At 33.9% G+C, this 16204-nt stretch overlaps 1 protein-coding gene across 1 annotated transcript; it reads right to left on the bottom strand.

Moving 5' to 3' along the window:
* Window positions 1–665: 665 nt before the first annotated feature.
* Window positions 666–15209, bottom strand: LOC141345174 (uncharacterized). The gene is made up of 12 exons (XM_073850043.1): window positions 15081–15209; window positions 14836–14879; window positions 13030–13093; window positions 10460–10597; window positions 7893–8000; window positions 6755–6810; window positions 6494–6622; window positions 6367–6412; window positions 6213–6284; window positions 5910–6048; window positions 5723–5793; window positions 666–4098 (listed from the first exon to the last, which is right to left on the bottom strand). Exons 1-12 carry the CDS (start codon window positions 15114–15116, stop codon window positions 3946–3948), a joined length of 1056 nt encoding a protein of 351 aa, XP_073706144.1. The 5' UTR covers window positions 15117–15209; the 3' UTR covers window positions 666–3945.
* Between the last annotated feature and the right edge of the window lie 995 nt (window positions 15210–16204).

The following is a 16204-nucleotide window of genomic DNA, read 5'->3' as shown; positions in this document are numbered from 1 at the left end:
TTTAAATTGATCAAAAGTGAAAAAGATTTCTATTTCTATTCATCAAAGAAACCTGAAAAACTTCTTCTCAGCTGTTTTTAACATAATAATCAGTGTTTTTTGCAGCAAAACAGCATATTAGAATGATTTCTGAAGGATCATGTGACACTGAAGACTGGAGTAATGATGCTAAAAATTCAGTTTTGAAGTCACAGGAATAAATTACACTTTAAAATATATTCAAACAGAAGAGAGTTATTTTAAATAGTAAAAATATTTCAAAATTTTACTGTTTTGCTGTATTTTGGATCAAAAAAATGCAAGATTGGTGAGCAGATAAGACTTCTTGAAAAACATTCTTACTGTTCAAAAACTTTTGACTGGCAGTATATATAATAAAATAGTATATTACAAATGAAAAAAAAATGACAATAACAATAACATGTTGTTGAAAATAAAACTTTGAAAATGTTGAAAAATAAAAACTATAATAGTAGCTCAGTGATAATAAAATAACACTGCCTTGAATTTTCAGGTAATGCAAAAAATAATGAAAATATTTATATTTATTTTATTTTTAATAAAACTGTTCTTAATACAGCAACAAGTAACTCAAGGTCATGCTGTATTCTGATCTCTGCATGTTTATATTGAATACATTCACAATTTAGCACATGCTCTCATACTTAAAAATTCATGCAAACATGCAGGTTAAACTGTCATTTTTCATTTAAGTATGATGTTCATGACATAAAAAACAGACCTTAGACTTTTTTTTATTATTGTTATATGTAATGTAAACGCCTATTTTTGATAATAAAAGAAATATACAGTAAATATGTAACCAGAAAACTAAGATATAATAGCAATTTCTTCAGATTTTTTGGTTTATTTTTTCCAAATCCACATTAAAACGCCCACATTTATGGTTTTGTCTGCCATCACTTTGCAGCCAAAGGACTTTTTTATGACCATATTATTACTCTAGACTTTATGACCTTTATCATGCCCCAAACTGTACAGACCTACCGTGCCCTTTTCCCCTTCTCTGGTTCTCTCTAAGATATTTTTTGTGTCATTTTTCCATGTCGTTTGATTTGTTAATGTACTTTTATTCTGAAGTTGTCTTGCATGAAGCCCTCATGCTTGTGTCTTGAGCACTCATGGTTTGTCATGTCTAACTTTCTAAATTGGAGTTTTATTTTAAAGTAAGTAAATCTGCATTTGTTTTCTTCATGCCTCACTGAGCCCTGTTTCACATGCACATTTTTACAGTTCAGATTTCTTAGACAAGCTACATTTTTAGCATATTTCCCTTGTAAGTTACACAACCGCAAGTCTGTCTTGATCCACCACTGACCCCATATCAGCCAGTTGAGCTAGTGATGTTATAGTGCTTATTATAATAGCATATATACGTAAGAATGACACAGTAAAAGTGAACATATATGAGACCCTTAATCAATAGATTTATTGTCTTTAGACAATTAAAAGACAGCTGTTTCTGATAAGAAGCGATCATTAGGAGATACTTTTGTCCAGTGTTCCTTTGATATAATCTATAAATCTCTTGATAACACAGACAAACGCTGTGAAAATTAGGTCAGTTTCAGTGTTTGAGTCAGGAGGTTATTAAAGAAAGATGATCCCATCTAATATACTTGTGCATACTAGTTGTGTGATCAAATGATCACTGAAACTTTCATTTGTTATTTAGTTGCAATTCCTTTCAACAATATAGACACTGAACGTGAAGAAAATCAAAGCCAAATGCCTTGCTCAAAGGTGTGTTGTGTAAAAACTGGATTTTGATCTCAATAAACATTCAGGTTTTACACATTTTACTTTACTTTACTTTACAACTTTATTAGTCCCACAAGACTAACCATGACTGCCAAATAGAATTTTAAATAGAATCCTTAAATACAATCCTATTTAAAAAAAATTTGCTGGTTTGCGGCCTCAGTGTTATTAAATGCTCGAAAGCAGCGTGCAACTTGTGCAACTAACGACATTAAACGCATCCTTGTATTTCCTCAATGCCGAAGTAAGCCTAAGGGTGAGACTTCCTTATCAATTTATAGAAAATAGTACGAGTAATATGTGGTTCTGAATTGTATTAAGTAACTTTTGTTTCTGAATGAAGTAGTAAAGTAGTAAATTATTCAGTATTGGTTGAGTGAACAATTCAATCACTTACTCATAAAGAAAGTCACTTGTTTCGATCTTAACCAATCAGCGTTTCAACGTCACTTATTTAGTTCCTGAATGAAGCAGTAGTTTTTAACAAATCGTTCGAGTGAACAATTCAATGACTTACCTATACAGAATGTCACTTATTTAATTCCTGAATGAATTATCATATTTTAATGCTTCAGTGATTCAATGACTCACTCATACAGACAGTATTCATTGAGTGAACAACTAAATCACTTATTCATAAAGAAAGTCGCTTATTTCGATCTTTAACCAGAGTTTTTGAGCAGACTGGTTGAGTGAACAATTCAATGACTTACTAATACAGAAAGTCAATTATTTAGTTCCTGAATGAATCAGTGTTTTTAATGCTTCAGTGATTCAATGACTCACTCATACAGACAGTATTCATTGAGTGAACAAATCGGTTGAGTGAACAATTCAATGACTTACTAATACAGAAAGTCACCTATTTAGTTCCTGAATGAATCAGGGTTTTTGCATGATTCAGTGATTCAATGACTCACTCGTACAGACAGCATTGGTTGAGTGAAAAATAATTTACTCATAAAGAAATTCAGTTGTTTTTGTTGAATCAGTTGAGTGAATAATTCAATTCAATTTTATGGGTCTGGCTTCAGGTCTCATTCATATCCAGCTATTTTTTGACTGTACAAACTGCTCGTTTTGCTGTTTGATATTGCAAATTGGTATGTCTTACCATATTTTTTATGTATTACCTTAATTATGAAAACACTGGTTTGTAGTGCAAAGACTTTTAGTGTTTACTGCATGTTGTCATTCCTCTTTTTATTTTGCTATATAGTGGTTAATGAACTGGAAGTCTCACCCATGCGTTGAAGAATAAGGTGCATACCTGTCCAAAATATGTGAATATGAGGCATGACTGGGTGGGTTTCTGAGCATCAAGCTAGAACATAAAAAGTGGTGCTAACCCTGTTCTAAAGTACATCTTTAACTGCGGTTAAAAGTGGGGTTTAGGATGACATTAACTAAGAGTTGAGCACAGTGTGAAAATGCATTTTCCAGACTGTTCACTTGCCTAAGTGCATTTTTATGAAGCAATTTTGATATCACCTTTGACATCTCAAATTATATAACATTATTATTTATGTAATACACCACATAACCCTGTTATTTCCCCACACGTCACAATTTTATGGCCCCTGTAATACTGCAATAAACACAATAAACATAAAGGCTAATCTACCACAACACAATCTTTGTTTCATTAATTATTCTTTCTGTTTTGTATAATGTTATGCACAACCTGACACAAAAGGAACATTCCTGCAGTGGACTTAACATGTGACATGATCACTCTGTTCAGTACATATTTGACTGCTCTGTACTTTATGAGATCACACAGGAAACATTTTACTGCCGCGGCCCTGAGACATGCTTTGTCATTGTTGGGTAAAAGATGAACTAGCAAAATCGTTCAATCAAGAACTAGAAATACTAGTTTCATGGCTATACATAGACATTTATTCAACAAAACTGCAGTTGAACATTTTATATATCAAATATACAGTTTCTGTATTGTATGTAAGGAGAAAGTGTGGTTTGAAAATAATCAACTAATTATTTGTCTTTATGAAACTCCACTATTGTTTTATACATTTCAAGTATACTACTGTTGTGCAGACAGCAAAATATATCCTATCAAGATATCACAACTATATATATATAAAAATAAATAGAAAACATTAAGAAAACATAACATGTACACGATTTCATACTGAGATTTCATGATAGCTCATTTAATGATTGGTCAAAGAAGTGTCTGTTAGAGTAGGCCATGAGAGGCAGACGTTCCCCCCAAACGGCATCTCTGAAATTGCGTCGTCTCCATGCATACACAATACTGTTCAGAAAACCCTGGAGTGACACCGACAGTGCCTGTATGGCAGTACATGGGAAAAAATATTCCACATGATTAAAATGCATCTTTTCAAACTATTGTTTTTCAAAGAATCTTATACAAACAGTTCAGTAAACAGTAAGTTTATATTGAATAACTTAGGCCTTCTGTATATTTTAGACACAATATTGCTATTTTATTTGTCTGTTTTTTGCTTTGTAAATGCAAATGTGCGTCTCAGTGTAACACACAATTGTGAATGAATCAGCACTTGTAAACAAATCGGTTAAGTTCATGAATAAGACAGTGTTTTTGTATCAGTTAAGTGAATGATTCAATAACTCACTCATGCAGATAATGGCTAAATTCAGAACTGCGTACTATTTTTACAATATCTTTATATAGAAAATAGCAAGAGTAATTAATATGTAGTTACAGATTTAGCAAGTCACTTTTGTTCCTGAATTATTAGTGAATTATTCAATGATTCAATGATCACTTGTTTCATGTTGAAATGAATTAGAGTTTTTGAATAAATCAACTGAGTGAACGATTCAATGACTCACTTATACTGACAGCCACTTGATTCAGTATGAGTGAAAGTCACTTGTTTCGATCCTCTACTAATCAGCGTTTTAGAACAAATTGGTTGAGTGAACAATTCAATGACTTACTTATACAGAAAGTCACTTATTTAGTTCCTGAATGAATCAGAGTTTTTGAATGTTTCAGCGATTCAGTGACTCACACAGACAGTAGTGATTGAGTCAACAACTCAATCACTTACTCATAAACAAAGTCAATTGTTTTGATATTTTACCAATCAGCGTTTTTGGATAATCGGTTGAGTGAACAATTCAATCACTTACTTATACAGAAAGTCACTTAGTTAGTTCCTGAATTAATCAGCGTTTTTGAAAGCTTCAATGATTCAATGACTCACTCAGGCAGACAGTATTGATTGAGTGAACAATTCAATCACTTACGCATAAAGTCACATGTTTCGATCCTTTACCTATCAGCATTTTTGAACGAATCAGCTGAGTGAACAATTCAATGACTGATGTATACAGAAAGTCACTTATTTGGTTTCTGAATGAATCAGCGTTTTTGAAAGCTTCAGTGATTCAATGACTCACTCATACAGACAGTATTGATTGAGTGAACAATTCAATCACTTACTCATAAAGAAAGCCACTTGTTCGATCCTTTACCAATCAGCATTTTTGAACAAATCAGTTGAGTGAACAATTCAATGACTTACTAATACAGAAAGTCACTTATTTGGTTTCTGAATGAATCAGCGTTTTAGAATGCTTCAGTGATTCAATGACTCACTCATACTGACAGTACTGTTAAGTGAACAATTCAATCACTTACTTATAAAGAAAGTCACTTGTTTCGATCTTTTACCAATCAGCGTTTTTGAACAAATCGGTTGAGTGAACAATTCAGTGACTTATACAGAAAGACACTCATTTAGTTCCAGTGTTTTTACAAATTGGTTGATAGAACGTTTCAATGACTCATTAATAAAGACACTCTGTTAGATGTACTGTTCTAAAAGAATCAATGAAAATCCCCAATACTAATGCAAAGATGTGCAACTAATGCATAATACTACGTTGATACTTATATTCTGCTTTAGAAAACATACTTTACCTGTGTGACATAGAGAGGGAAGAGACTGTGTATCGTAAGTTGTGCAAAAGATAGACAGATGAGAACTAGAGCTGAAAAAAATGAAACATTTAATTTAGTTCAATAAAATAATTACAACCTTTCAGATTAATACATATAGACGTATTATAAACAAGTCACATTTAAGAACGTGTGTTATCGTGCTAACCTGGTGCCCAGCAGAAAATAATAACAAGGATCATGTATCGAGCCGAGGACCAAATCCCTCCTGAATGTCTCTGTGTCATTGTGATCATGCTTGTGTTCTTATAATGCCTATAAGAGCTCTCTAACTTCCAGTACACCACCTAAAGGATGACAAATGCATATTACAGGAGATTATTTACATAAAACACCTACAGTGAAGAATTTGAATGTCATTCCATTAAACAATACAACATTAAACCATGTGGTATTTATTTTTCAAGCAAAACAAGACATCAGTGTCATCTATAAATGTTTGTGTACTCACTGTGCAGACGATGATGACCATCAACACACTGCTCAGTGGGAAAATTCGAATGGAATTAGCATGACCTCGATCCTGTTGGACAAATGACAGCCTGTTGAGAACAGCTTCAGAGGTGATTTAGCTGAACTTGTTTGATGGTGTCTAAATTTCTTACCACTGTTATGCATGAATCATTTGTGAGATGCAGAAAGAGAAGGCAGCTGCAAGAGGAATCAGACATGAATTAAGTAAAATGGTACAGACATTCACTTACAGACACACTCACAGACAATCATTCTCACCTGTTGCAAAACCTGGCAGTGGGTCCTTTGCTGAAGGGTGTCAGCGTTGGTGTGTTTGCCGGTGTAAGAGTAGCTTCCGTATACTGGACGGTATAAATGTAGATGAAGTATCCAATTATTGGTACAAGCCTGAAGCAACGATAAGTAAACATACAGATCATTAAATAAACACTGCAATAAAGTTACTGCCAAGGATTACTTTATCATATTTACAGTTTTACATGTTAAATGCATTTATGCAAGCTAACTGAAAGTACTCACCATGCAATAATATAGGTCAGACAAAACCTCCTCCTTCTGCGTGAGAGCTGTGCCAACTAAATTAATGCATACAAAATTAGTACAATCAAAGAATATAAACAATTATATGTATATGTACCTTTGTTTGTCCTAAACAGTTAAACTGCCTGCTGTTCTTCAGAAAAATCATTCACGTCCAACAAATTCTTTAATTTTTTAAGCATTTTTGTGAATTTGAACCCTTTCCACCAACGATTGTATGATTTCGAGATCCATCTTTTCACACTGAGGACAACTGAAGGACTCATGCAACTATTACAGACGGTTCAAACTCTCACTGATGCTCCAGAAGGAAACTATGCATTAAGAGCCAGGGGGTGAAAACTTTTAGAATTTGAAGATTAGGGTAAATTTAACTTATTTTGTCTTATTGGAATCACTTTTTTTAGCCTCTGAAATAGGCAAAATAAGAAAAATCTCCATTCGGTTCAAAAGTTCCCCCCCAGCTCTTAATGCATTGTTTTTTACTTCTGGAGCATCAGTGAGTGTTTGAACCTTCTGTAATCGTTGCATATGAGTCCCTCAGTTGTCCTCAGTGAGAAAAGATGGATCTCAATATTATACAGACATTGTTGGAAAGGGTACAAAAATGCTGAAAAACCAAAGAATATGTGGGACCTGAAGGATTTTTCTGAAGAACAGTTTAACTGTTCAGGACGATATTTTATTCAGGTCAGTACTAAATAAACAATAACATGCATTTTGTATCTTATTTTGGTAAAATAATTTACATTTTGCAGATTCTGAAAGGGGGGTGTAAACTTTTGACCTCAACTGTAAATTAACAGGTTTTGATCTAAATATATTATTAAATAAGACTGAACTACATTAAATGACCAAAAAAAAAAAAAAAAAAACATTTTAGTGATCTCAAGGGTTAAACCAGGTAGAAAAAAAACTCCTAGGGTATTTCTAAGAAATGTACTGCATGCAGACAATTGTATGTGACTACCTAAGGAAGATGCGGGAGGAATGTGGCACAGCCTGACAGGTCTCAGACTCAGCCAAACTGCTGCGTCAGCAAACATTCATATCTGCTGTCCTGTTATGTAATAGTAACATAGATTTGATTTATAAACTACTGACAGACCCTGCTCACCTGGGTTTCAAAAGCTTCCTGCACTGGTTTTTCCCTCCATCCTTGAAACGCATGTGCTGACTCACAGGCATAAATGATGACTAGCAGAAACGAGATGCAGTAGAAGGCCTGAGAAGACACAGAGAGTTAATGCTTAAACTACTTAAGTTCATCAACTGTTTGATTTCAGTTTGACAATTCAGTTTAAAGATTTATGCATTGCTTTAAATGAGTTTTGACAGTAATGATGCTGAAAATTGAGCTTTGCATCACAGCAATATATTACATTTTAAAATAGAGAACATGTCTTGGTGAGCATAAAAAACAAAAAACTGTTTCCTCCAAGCTTTTGACAAGTAGTGTATATAAAAATCTCATTTTACAATGTGTCCAACCCTTATTTTGTGTCCAACTGTATTTTAAGCACTATTAATAAACAGTTTCTTTACTGCGGTGACCTCTCAGTATGTATCATCCTAAATAAGTAAATAATAAACTCAAGTTTTTATTGTCCCACTGTGTCAACTCACTGTCAAATGAGGGTTTTATAGGGCAGTGCATGACTCAGTGTTCTATATGTGCGTGCATGAGGCTCTTCAGTAGTTTTATGTAAACACAAACTAATGTAGAAGATCTACGAAGCACTGAATAAACATCTAGTGTGTAACTCTACACCTGTTACAGATGATTATTTCTTTGCCGCTCAAGGAAGTCGTTGCATAACAAAGTCATTATTCTGCAAACGCAATGTACAGGGCGTTGTGTCAATAGAAATATTATTTTTTCCGCAGCGGTTGGAGACATTAAAGGAACAATTCACTCTCAGAACAAACATTTACAGATAATTTACTCATCCCCTTGTCATCCAAGATGTTCATGTCTTTCTTCTTTGTCGAGTAAAACATTTCAGGATTTCTCTCAATATAATAGACTTCTATGGTGCCCCCGAGTTTGAACTTCCAAAATGCAGCTTCAGTCTCATCTAGCGAAAGGATCTGTCATTTTCTTAAATAAATATTAGTGGTGGGCATAGATACATTTTTTTAAATCTAGATTAATCTCACTGTAATCTTGGAATTAATCTAGATTAAAATGGTTAATTTGAATTCTGCCGAAGGCATTCAGAATATGTGTGCTACCCAAATAATGACTAAAAGTAAGTCTTTGAGAACGGGTTTCTCAAGCCAGGTGGCGCATTAGACCAGGGGCTCATCTCCTGTTTCCAAAATGCATCACAAACTGCTTGACAATTGCATTTACAACACAATTAACTATACAAACTTGTGTAACCAACTATTCCTACACTGCATGTACTTCTGCGTAAAAGGCTGCACGACGCACGCGTTGCAGTTAAATACACAGACGCGCACGGGCATGGATGTCTTCGTGCATAGTCTTCGGTTAAACTGCGTTGCTTTTAGAAGCGTCATCTCAGTTGTTGCATATAGTTTAATGTCTTTATTTCGGGATTATCAAAGTAAATTATAACTCACGCACGTGCCCCAGTAAAAAGGGTCTAGCAACGCCCCTGCCCTGAAGCAAACCCGGCAGCTTCATAGCTGCATCCATTTTAGCACGTCTGGTTTGATGTGGTAATTTCACAGTAGGCATACACACAGGTTCGAATACTCGTTCTCGCCCCCTACAGTGCAATTCGGCTAGGTATACATCCGTGCTAAAATATCAAGGTGAAAATCATCATAGCTTGCGTAGTATAGACCCAGCTCCCAACCCAACTTTGAGAATAGATTAACGGCGATATTTTTTTTTACATTAACATATATTTGTCTCACATTAACGCAGCACGCCCTGCTGAAAAAAACAGCATATGCTGGTTAGGTATGTTTTGGTGCTGGGATGCTGGTTTTAGCTGGTATATGCTGGTCCTTTGCTGGTTTATGCTGGTCCCTTGCTGGTTTTTGCTGGTTTATGCTGGTCATGTTGCTGGTTAATGCTGGTCCTTTGCTGGTTTATGCTGGTCCTAGACCAGCAACATGACCAGCATAAACCAGCAAAGGACCAGCATAAACCAGCTAAGGACCAGCATAAACCAGCAAGGGACCAGCATAAACCAGCAAAGGACCAGCATATACCAGCTAAAACCAGCATCCCAGCACCAAAACATACCTAACCAGCATATGCTGTTTTTTTCAGCAGGGCGTTAACGCCGATAACGGCCCACCACTAATAAATATATATTTATACAAGACAAGACAAGCATTTGAGGTTAAAAGGTATATAAATAGTCAGTTTTGATGGTTAAGACCCTTCTTTCCTCGGCTGTGATCGTTTAGAGCCCTTTAAAGCTGCATTTTCGAAGTTCATACTCGGGGGCACCATAGAGGTACATTATATGGAGAGAAATCCTGAAATGTTTTCCTCAAAAAACAATTTCCTTACGACTGAAGAAAGACAGACATGAACATCTTGGATTACAAGGGGGTGAGTACATTATCTGAAAATTTTTGTTCTGAAAGTGAACTACTCCTTTAACAATTGCTTTCAGACTTTTATTGGAGGTTATCCTTAATCGAGTTGATTAGATAACAGCTATAAATGATTTCATGTTTCTGTCTGCAGTTTCTCACCAAAGACAAAGTCAATCCGTATGTGCATATATTTTCACTGAATGGCCAAATATCATAGAGAAAATTAATTATGGTGGTGATCATCAATACAAGTGTTGCCAGGAAATCTGCCAGCGCCAGCTGAAGAAGAGGCTTAGCCTGTAACACAAGAACAATCACAGAGAACATTACAAGTGACGTATTATAAAAATCTGACTTGTTCTATCTTTAAATGCTATAATCAGGTTCCCGGTGCACCTACCAAACCAGAAAACGTGAAAAAGGACAACCCAGTTTATCTTGTTAAAAAATGAGCTGCTCAGATTGTCCCGTGAGGGGATCTTATTTTAAAATGACCACCCCTTAATCTGCGAGTTTCCACCCGCGCCGCCATTTTGTCTTCGCAAACGACTATGGTGTACCAGTTCTAACGCCATGGCGGAAATTCGAACAAAGCATGCTACAGAACACTATTTAAAGTGCCAGCCTGAGAGGAGACATGAGAGCAGTGGATTTGTTGATTTACTGTATATTACACTGCTGCCACAAAGCAAATGTGATTTCTTTCGCAGCTGTTTACCTGCATAGACATAACCAACTGTTTTTGTAACTCTTGTGTGTTTTTGACATAAACCGGTGTGTATTTGACACTTTAAGCACAATAAGACATGAAAGAGAACTTAGTTCAGTACTCACATATCAGAAGTTTAAACTGATATGGCTTTAAAACGGATGATTTCAGTTTGATAGACATGATAAACAAAACCAAACAGATGTTTTTTTTCATTGTTCAAAAAACAGAACAATGTCTAAAAGCTGATACGTGACAAGGTGTACAGTAAACAAGCTAAAAAACACATAACTACGTTTTTATAAGCTGTCGACCTAAAAAAATGGCAACTAAACATTCATTATTTAACCATGTCAAAGGATTATTTCAACACCCTGCATGCATGAGTCTCTTCAGTTGTTTTATATAAACACAAACTAAAGCAGAAGACTTACAAAGCACTGAATGAACAAATAGTGTGTAATTCTACACCTGTTACAGAGATGTTTATTTCTTAGCCGCTCGAGGAAGTCATTGCATAACAAAGCCATCATTCAGCAAACGCAGTGTACAGGGCATTGTGTCAATAGAGATATTTATTTTTCCGCACTGAATGTGCACGTGTAGAGTTAGTATCCCCAATGGCGGATTGCTTTCAGATTTTAATTGCAGGTTATCCTAAATCGAGTTAATTAGATTCATTATTTAACCATGTCAAAGGATTATTTCACCACCCTGAAAGGAGGAGATATATTGAGAAACTAAATTTTATTGGTCTATGTCTGTGCACCCTTTTCCTTACCTTCTTTTTGTTGGAGAAATGATCCAACTGAATGGCCCAACGTGAAATACCATGACATCTACAACTACTTGTGTCCTTAAACTCTCGTTTTTGGGGTCGGCAGCTTATAAAAACGTAGTTCTGTGTTTTTTAGCTTGTTTTCTGTACACCTTGTCTCATAGCAGCTTTTAGACATTGTTCTGCTTTTTGTTAAAAGTCAGAAATGACAAGGAGTCCGCTTCCAGCAATACAAAGTGCTCTGTCTCTATTCTGGAAAAGGGGGCGGGGAGCAGCAGCTCATTTGCATTTAAAGAGACATGCACAAAAATAGTAGAGTGCTTCTACTTCCACTCAAAATAGGCATTTTCACAATGATATAATGAATAATCTGTGGCGTATTTTGAGGTGAAACATCACAGATACATTCTGGGGACACCTGAGATGTTAAGCATAATAGCTCTCCTTTAAAACATGAAGAACATGCTGCATATTTGCAAACGAAGATTTGTCTGATTGAGACTACTGAAGAAATATTTTTTACAAATGTTATGGTGAACTTTGCAAAGAAATTATCTAAAGGGTGTGATGCTGATGAAGAGAAATGCATGCAGTGATGTAATCAGAGGGCTTCGTTTTCATGCTCAGCCTGTGTTTGAGTGCACGGGCACACTGTTAGCTAATATTGACCATCGCTGTTGACATTCGCAGCAATAGTGGGGAATGCATGTACTCTAAATGTGCTTCAGCTGGGGAATGTAGATGCATTAAATTCTGCCTCACGTCAGGCGATCAGATTTGCTGAAAATACATTTAAGTTGCCATTTTATGTGTCTATTTAGAGGCTAAGAAGTCAGACATTATTCTGTCATTTTATAGACGTTTCCATTAACCATAAAACATGATGCAGTGATGTGCAAAATTCAAAATACAGACGTAACATACATAAAATAGCATATTAATACAGTACATTGTGCCCTAGTTTTTATGACATTGATTACAGCATGGTGGCTTAATCAGATTTGTTCCTCAAGATGACAATTCACTCTTGCATACAGATTATACAGATACCATACCAAAACTGAAACCATAAAAAATTCCTTATCCTTAAAACAAAATAAACATTAACTAAAATAAATATAAAATATTTACTTACACTCGTAACATGATGTACTAAAAAACTAAAACATATAATATAATAAATTGTAATAAAAATTAATAAAAACATTTACTTTTTTTGGCCAATTTTAGTAGTTTCCTCACCTGTTCATTGAGATGCTTTCTCTTTACAATGGAAACCACAACAACAGAACAACTACCTATCAGACTGCAAAAGAAAGAACATTTCAAGAACTATTCAATGCAAAGTGATAAATGCATTCAAGTCAAAAACAACAACCACACATGAGACAAAAGTTAAGACTTTTACTTTGTGAGCCATTTCTGTCCTGGTCTCTCCTACACTGTAAACTGGTAAGCTGAAAAAGCAATCTTAATAACCTATTTCTGCCTCATCTAACACTTACATTTAGTTTTGTCAGGGTAAACTAACTTTTTAGATGTTACATAGAACATTTGACTTAAATAACATCAATTATTTTTGATGTTACCACATTAGCCACATTTTAGTTGCTGTGGTTGGTCACAAATCTGTATAGAGGTACTTGTAAACACACATGACATACAGTATTGCCATAAACAACATAAAATGCCACATAAAACACTATAATTTGAATGATTAAGTTAAATATGAGCATTTAAATGTTAATGTGATGGCTTGTGCAAGGATGCCTTTTGCCGTTAAATTCAAAAGGATTGATAATTTAACAGTATTTAACATAATTTTAACAATATTTACAGTAAATACAAATTGCATACACTACCAGTCAAAAGTTTTTGAACAGTAAGATTTTTAATGAACTCTCTTCTGCGCACCAAGCCGTAATTTATTCGATACAAAGTACAGCAAAAACTGTACAATTTAGATTTTTTTTTTTTACAATTTAAGTATTTTTTTATTTGAACATATTTTAAAATGTAATTTAACATGTGATTTCAAAGCTGATTTTTTAGCAAAAGAGACTTTAAAAACATTAAAAATCTTGACTGGAAGTGCACATAATGACTCACTTTTTTAGTAAATTATAAAAGGAATTAATATTTTTACTTAGAAAACAATGTCTGTGTTTTATAACAAAATGTAATATAATTACTTTTAAATAAAATGATCCCATCAAATGGTAATATTGTAGTATTATCCGTTTCCTTTTTTAAATTACTAACGCTTTTACAGCTCAAAATGACGGACTCTGTGCTTAAATAATGGAACAGATTGATGTTTTGCAAAAGAGACTTCTTTAAAAACATTAAAAATCTTCTTGTTCTAAAACTTTTGACTGGTAGTGTGCACATAATGACTCACTTTTTCAGTAAATTATAAAAGAAATTAATATTTTTACTTAGAAAACAGTGTCTGTGTTTTATAACAAAATGTAATAAAATTACTTTTAAATAAAATTATCCCATCAAATGGTAATATTGTAGTATTATCCGATTCCTTTTTTAAATTACTAACACTTTTACAGCTCAAAATGACGGACTCTGTGCTTAAATAATGGAACAGATTGGTGTTTTGCAAAAGAGACTCCTTTAAAAACAATAGAAATCTTCTTGTTCTAAAACTTTTGACTAGAGGTGCACATAATGACTCACAAGAAAAACGTGTTTTATAACTAAATTATTAACTAAACAATTATTAAAAAATTTCCTTTCATATTACTAACACTTTTACAGCTCAAAATGACGGACACTGCTTAAATAATGGAACAGACTGGTTTGCCCCATGTGTTTTCCTATTATGTCACATGTAAATTCCTAAAATCCTTACTTCACTTTTCAGAAGTCGCACTGCGAGTTAGGCGAGTTACTGCCTCTCAAATCAAATGCATAACTTCAGCTGCAAGCAATGGTTTCTCTTTGTGTTCAAAGCAACAGATCGCTAGCTCTTATATCAAAACAATGCTGGAATCACATGTCAGTCAAATAAACGTTAGAGAAAGTATTTCCCACCTTAAACTTAAAGTCGAGATGTAGATCCAAGACAAAATAGTAATCTGTTTAAGAAATAAAGACGAAAATAAATTTAAAAAACATTCATATTTTAATAAGAATAAACGACGCCATTAAGTCGAAAGTTTGACAGTCATCATCTGCAGTGCAGTGGCGAATAAAGACATATGCTGTTTTCCCACATTAAATTATACAGTATTCTCGTTGACTTCAGGTGAGTAGTTAATTGTGAAGTGATTAATTACCTTTGTATCTTCATCTGGTAATACGCATGGCTGCATGATGAAGATATTTAAGATTTATTCCATGAACTACATGCCAGCTCGTTGTTGTTTGTTGTGTGTCCCGTCAGCAACTGTCTGACTGAGTCCCGCCGTCTCACCTGGACGTTGAACCTCTGGTCACGTGACGTCTGTCGTCTCACCTGTTCTCCTCTCATTTCATAACCACGCATGCATTTGCGGGTAAAACTACATGTTTTACATTACGGAACTTGTTTCATAGTGTATGTGTCACCATGGAGATACAACATGAAAGTCGACCCTCTTAGTAAAACTTTAGCCTATAATAAATAATAGGAGATCAGATTAACAAACATTATATAATTCTACTTAATGTTACCAGTCAAAAAGCTGTTGAACCGAAATATTTTTAATGGTTTTAAAACAAGTTTCTTCTGCTCACAAAGCCTGCATTTATTTATTATCAGTAAAAACAGTACAATTTTGAAATATTTTTAGTAATTAAAATAACTGGTATTTAAAATGTAATTTTTTCCCCTGTTATTTCAAAGCTGTATTTTTAGCATCATTACTCCGGTCACATGATCCTTCAGAAATCATTCTAATATTTTGATTTGCTGCTCAGAAAACAAAACAAAACATTTATTATAATTACTATGTTAAAAACAGCTGAGTAGAATTCTTCAGGTTTCTTTGATGAATAGAAAGTTCAGAAGAACAGCATTTATCTGGAATAGAAATCTTTTGTAACATTATAAATATTTCTATTATCACTTTTAATCAATTTAAAGCATCCTTGCTAAATAAAAGTATTAGCTTCTTTCATTTTATTCAAATAATAATAATATTAATAATCATTATGACTCCAAGCTTTTGAATAGTATTGTGGTAAATGTTACAAAAGCTTTTTATTTCAGATAAATGCTGATCTTTGGATCTTTATATTCATCGAAGAATCCTTAAAGAATTACTTCGTTTTAAATATTGACAATAATAATAATTGAATAACAATAATAATAATGATAATAATAATAATAATAATAATAATAATAATAATAATAATAATAATAATAATAATAAATGTTTCTTGAACAGCAAATCAGTGTATTATAAAGGACCATGTGACA

Source organism: Garra rufa, chromosome 11, assembly GCF_049309525.1.
Source record: "Garra rufa chromosome 11, GarRuf1.0, whole genome shotgun sequence".
Taxonomy (NCBI): Eukaryota; Metazoa; Chordata; class Actinopteri; order Cypriniformes; family Cyprinidae; genus Garra; species Garra rufa.
This window is presented reverse-complemented; position numbering and strand designations above follow the sequence as displayed.

Coding starts and splice junctions, on each gene's coding strand:
- LOC141345174 (XM_073850043.1), bottom strand. CDS start 15,116: ATGCAGCCATGCGTATTACCAGATGAAGATACAAAG. Junction 13,094..14,835: donor ATCTCGACTTTAAGTTTAAG/GTGGGAAATACT, acceptor TTTCTTTTGCAG/TCTGATAGGTAGTTGTTCTG. Junction 6,285..6,366: donor ATGATTCATGCATAACAGTG/GTAAGAAATTTA, acceptor TTTGTCCAACAG/GATCGAGGTCATGCTAATTC.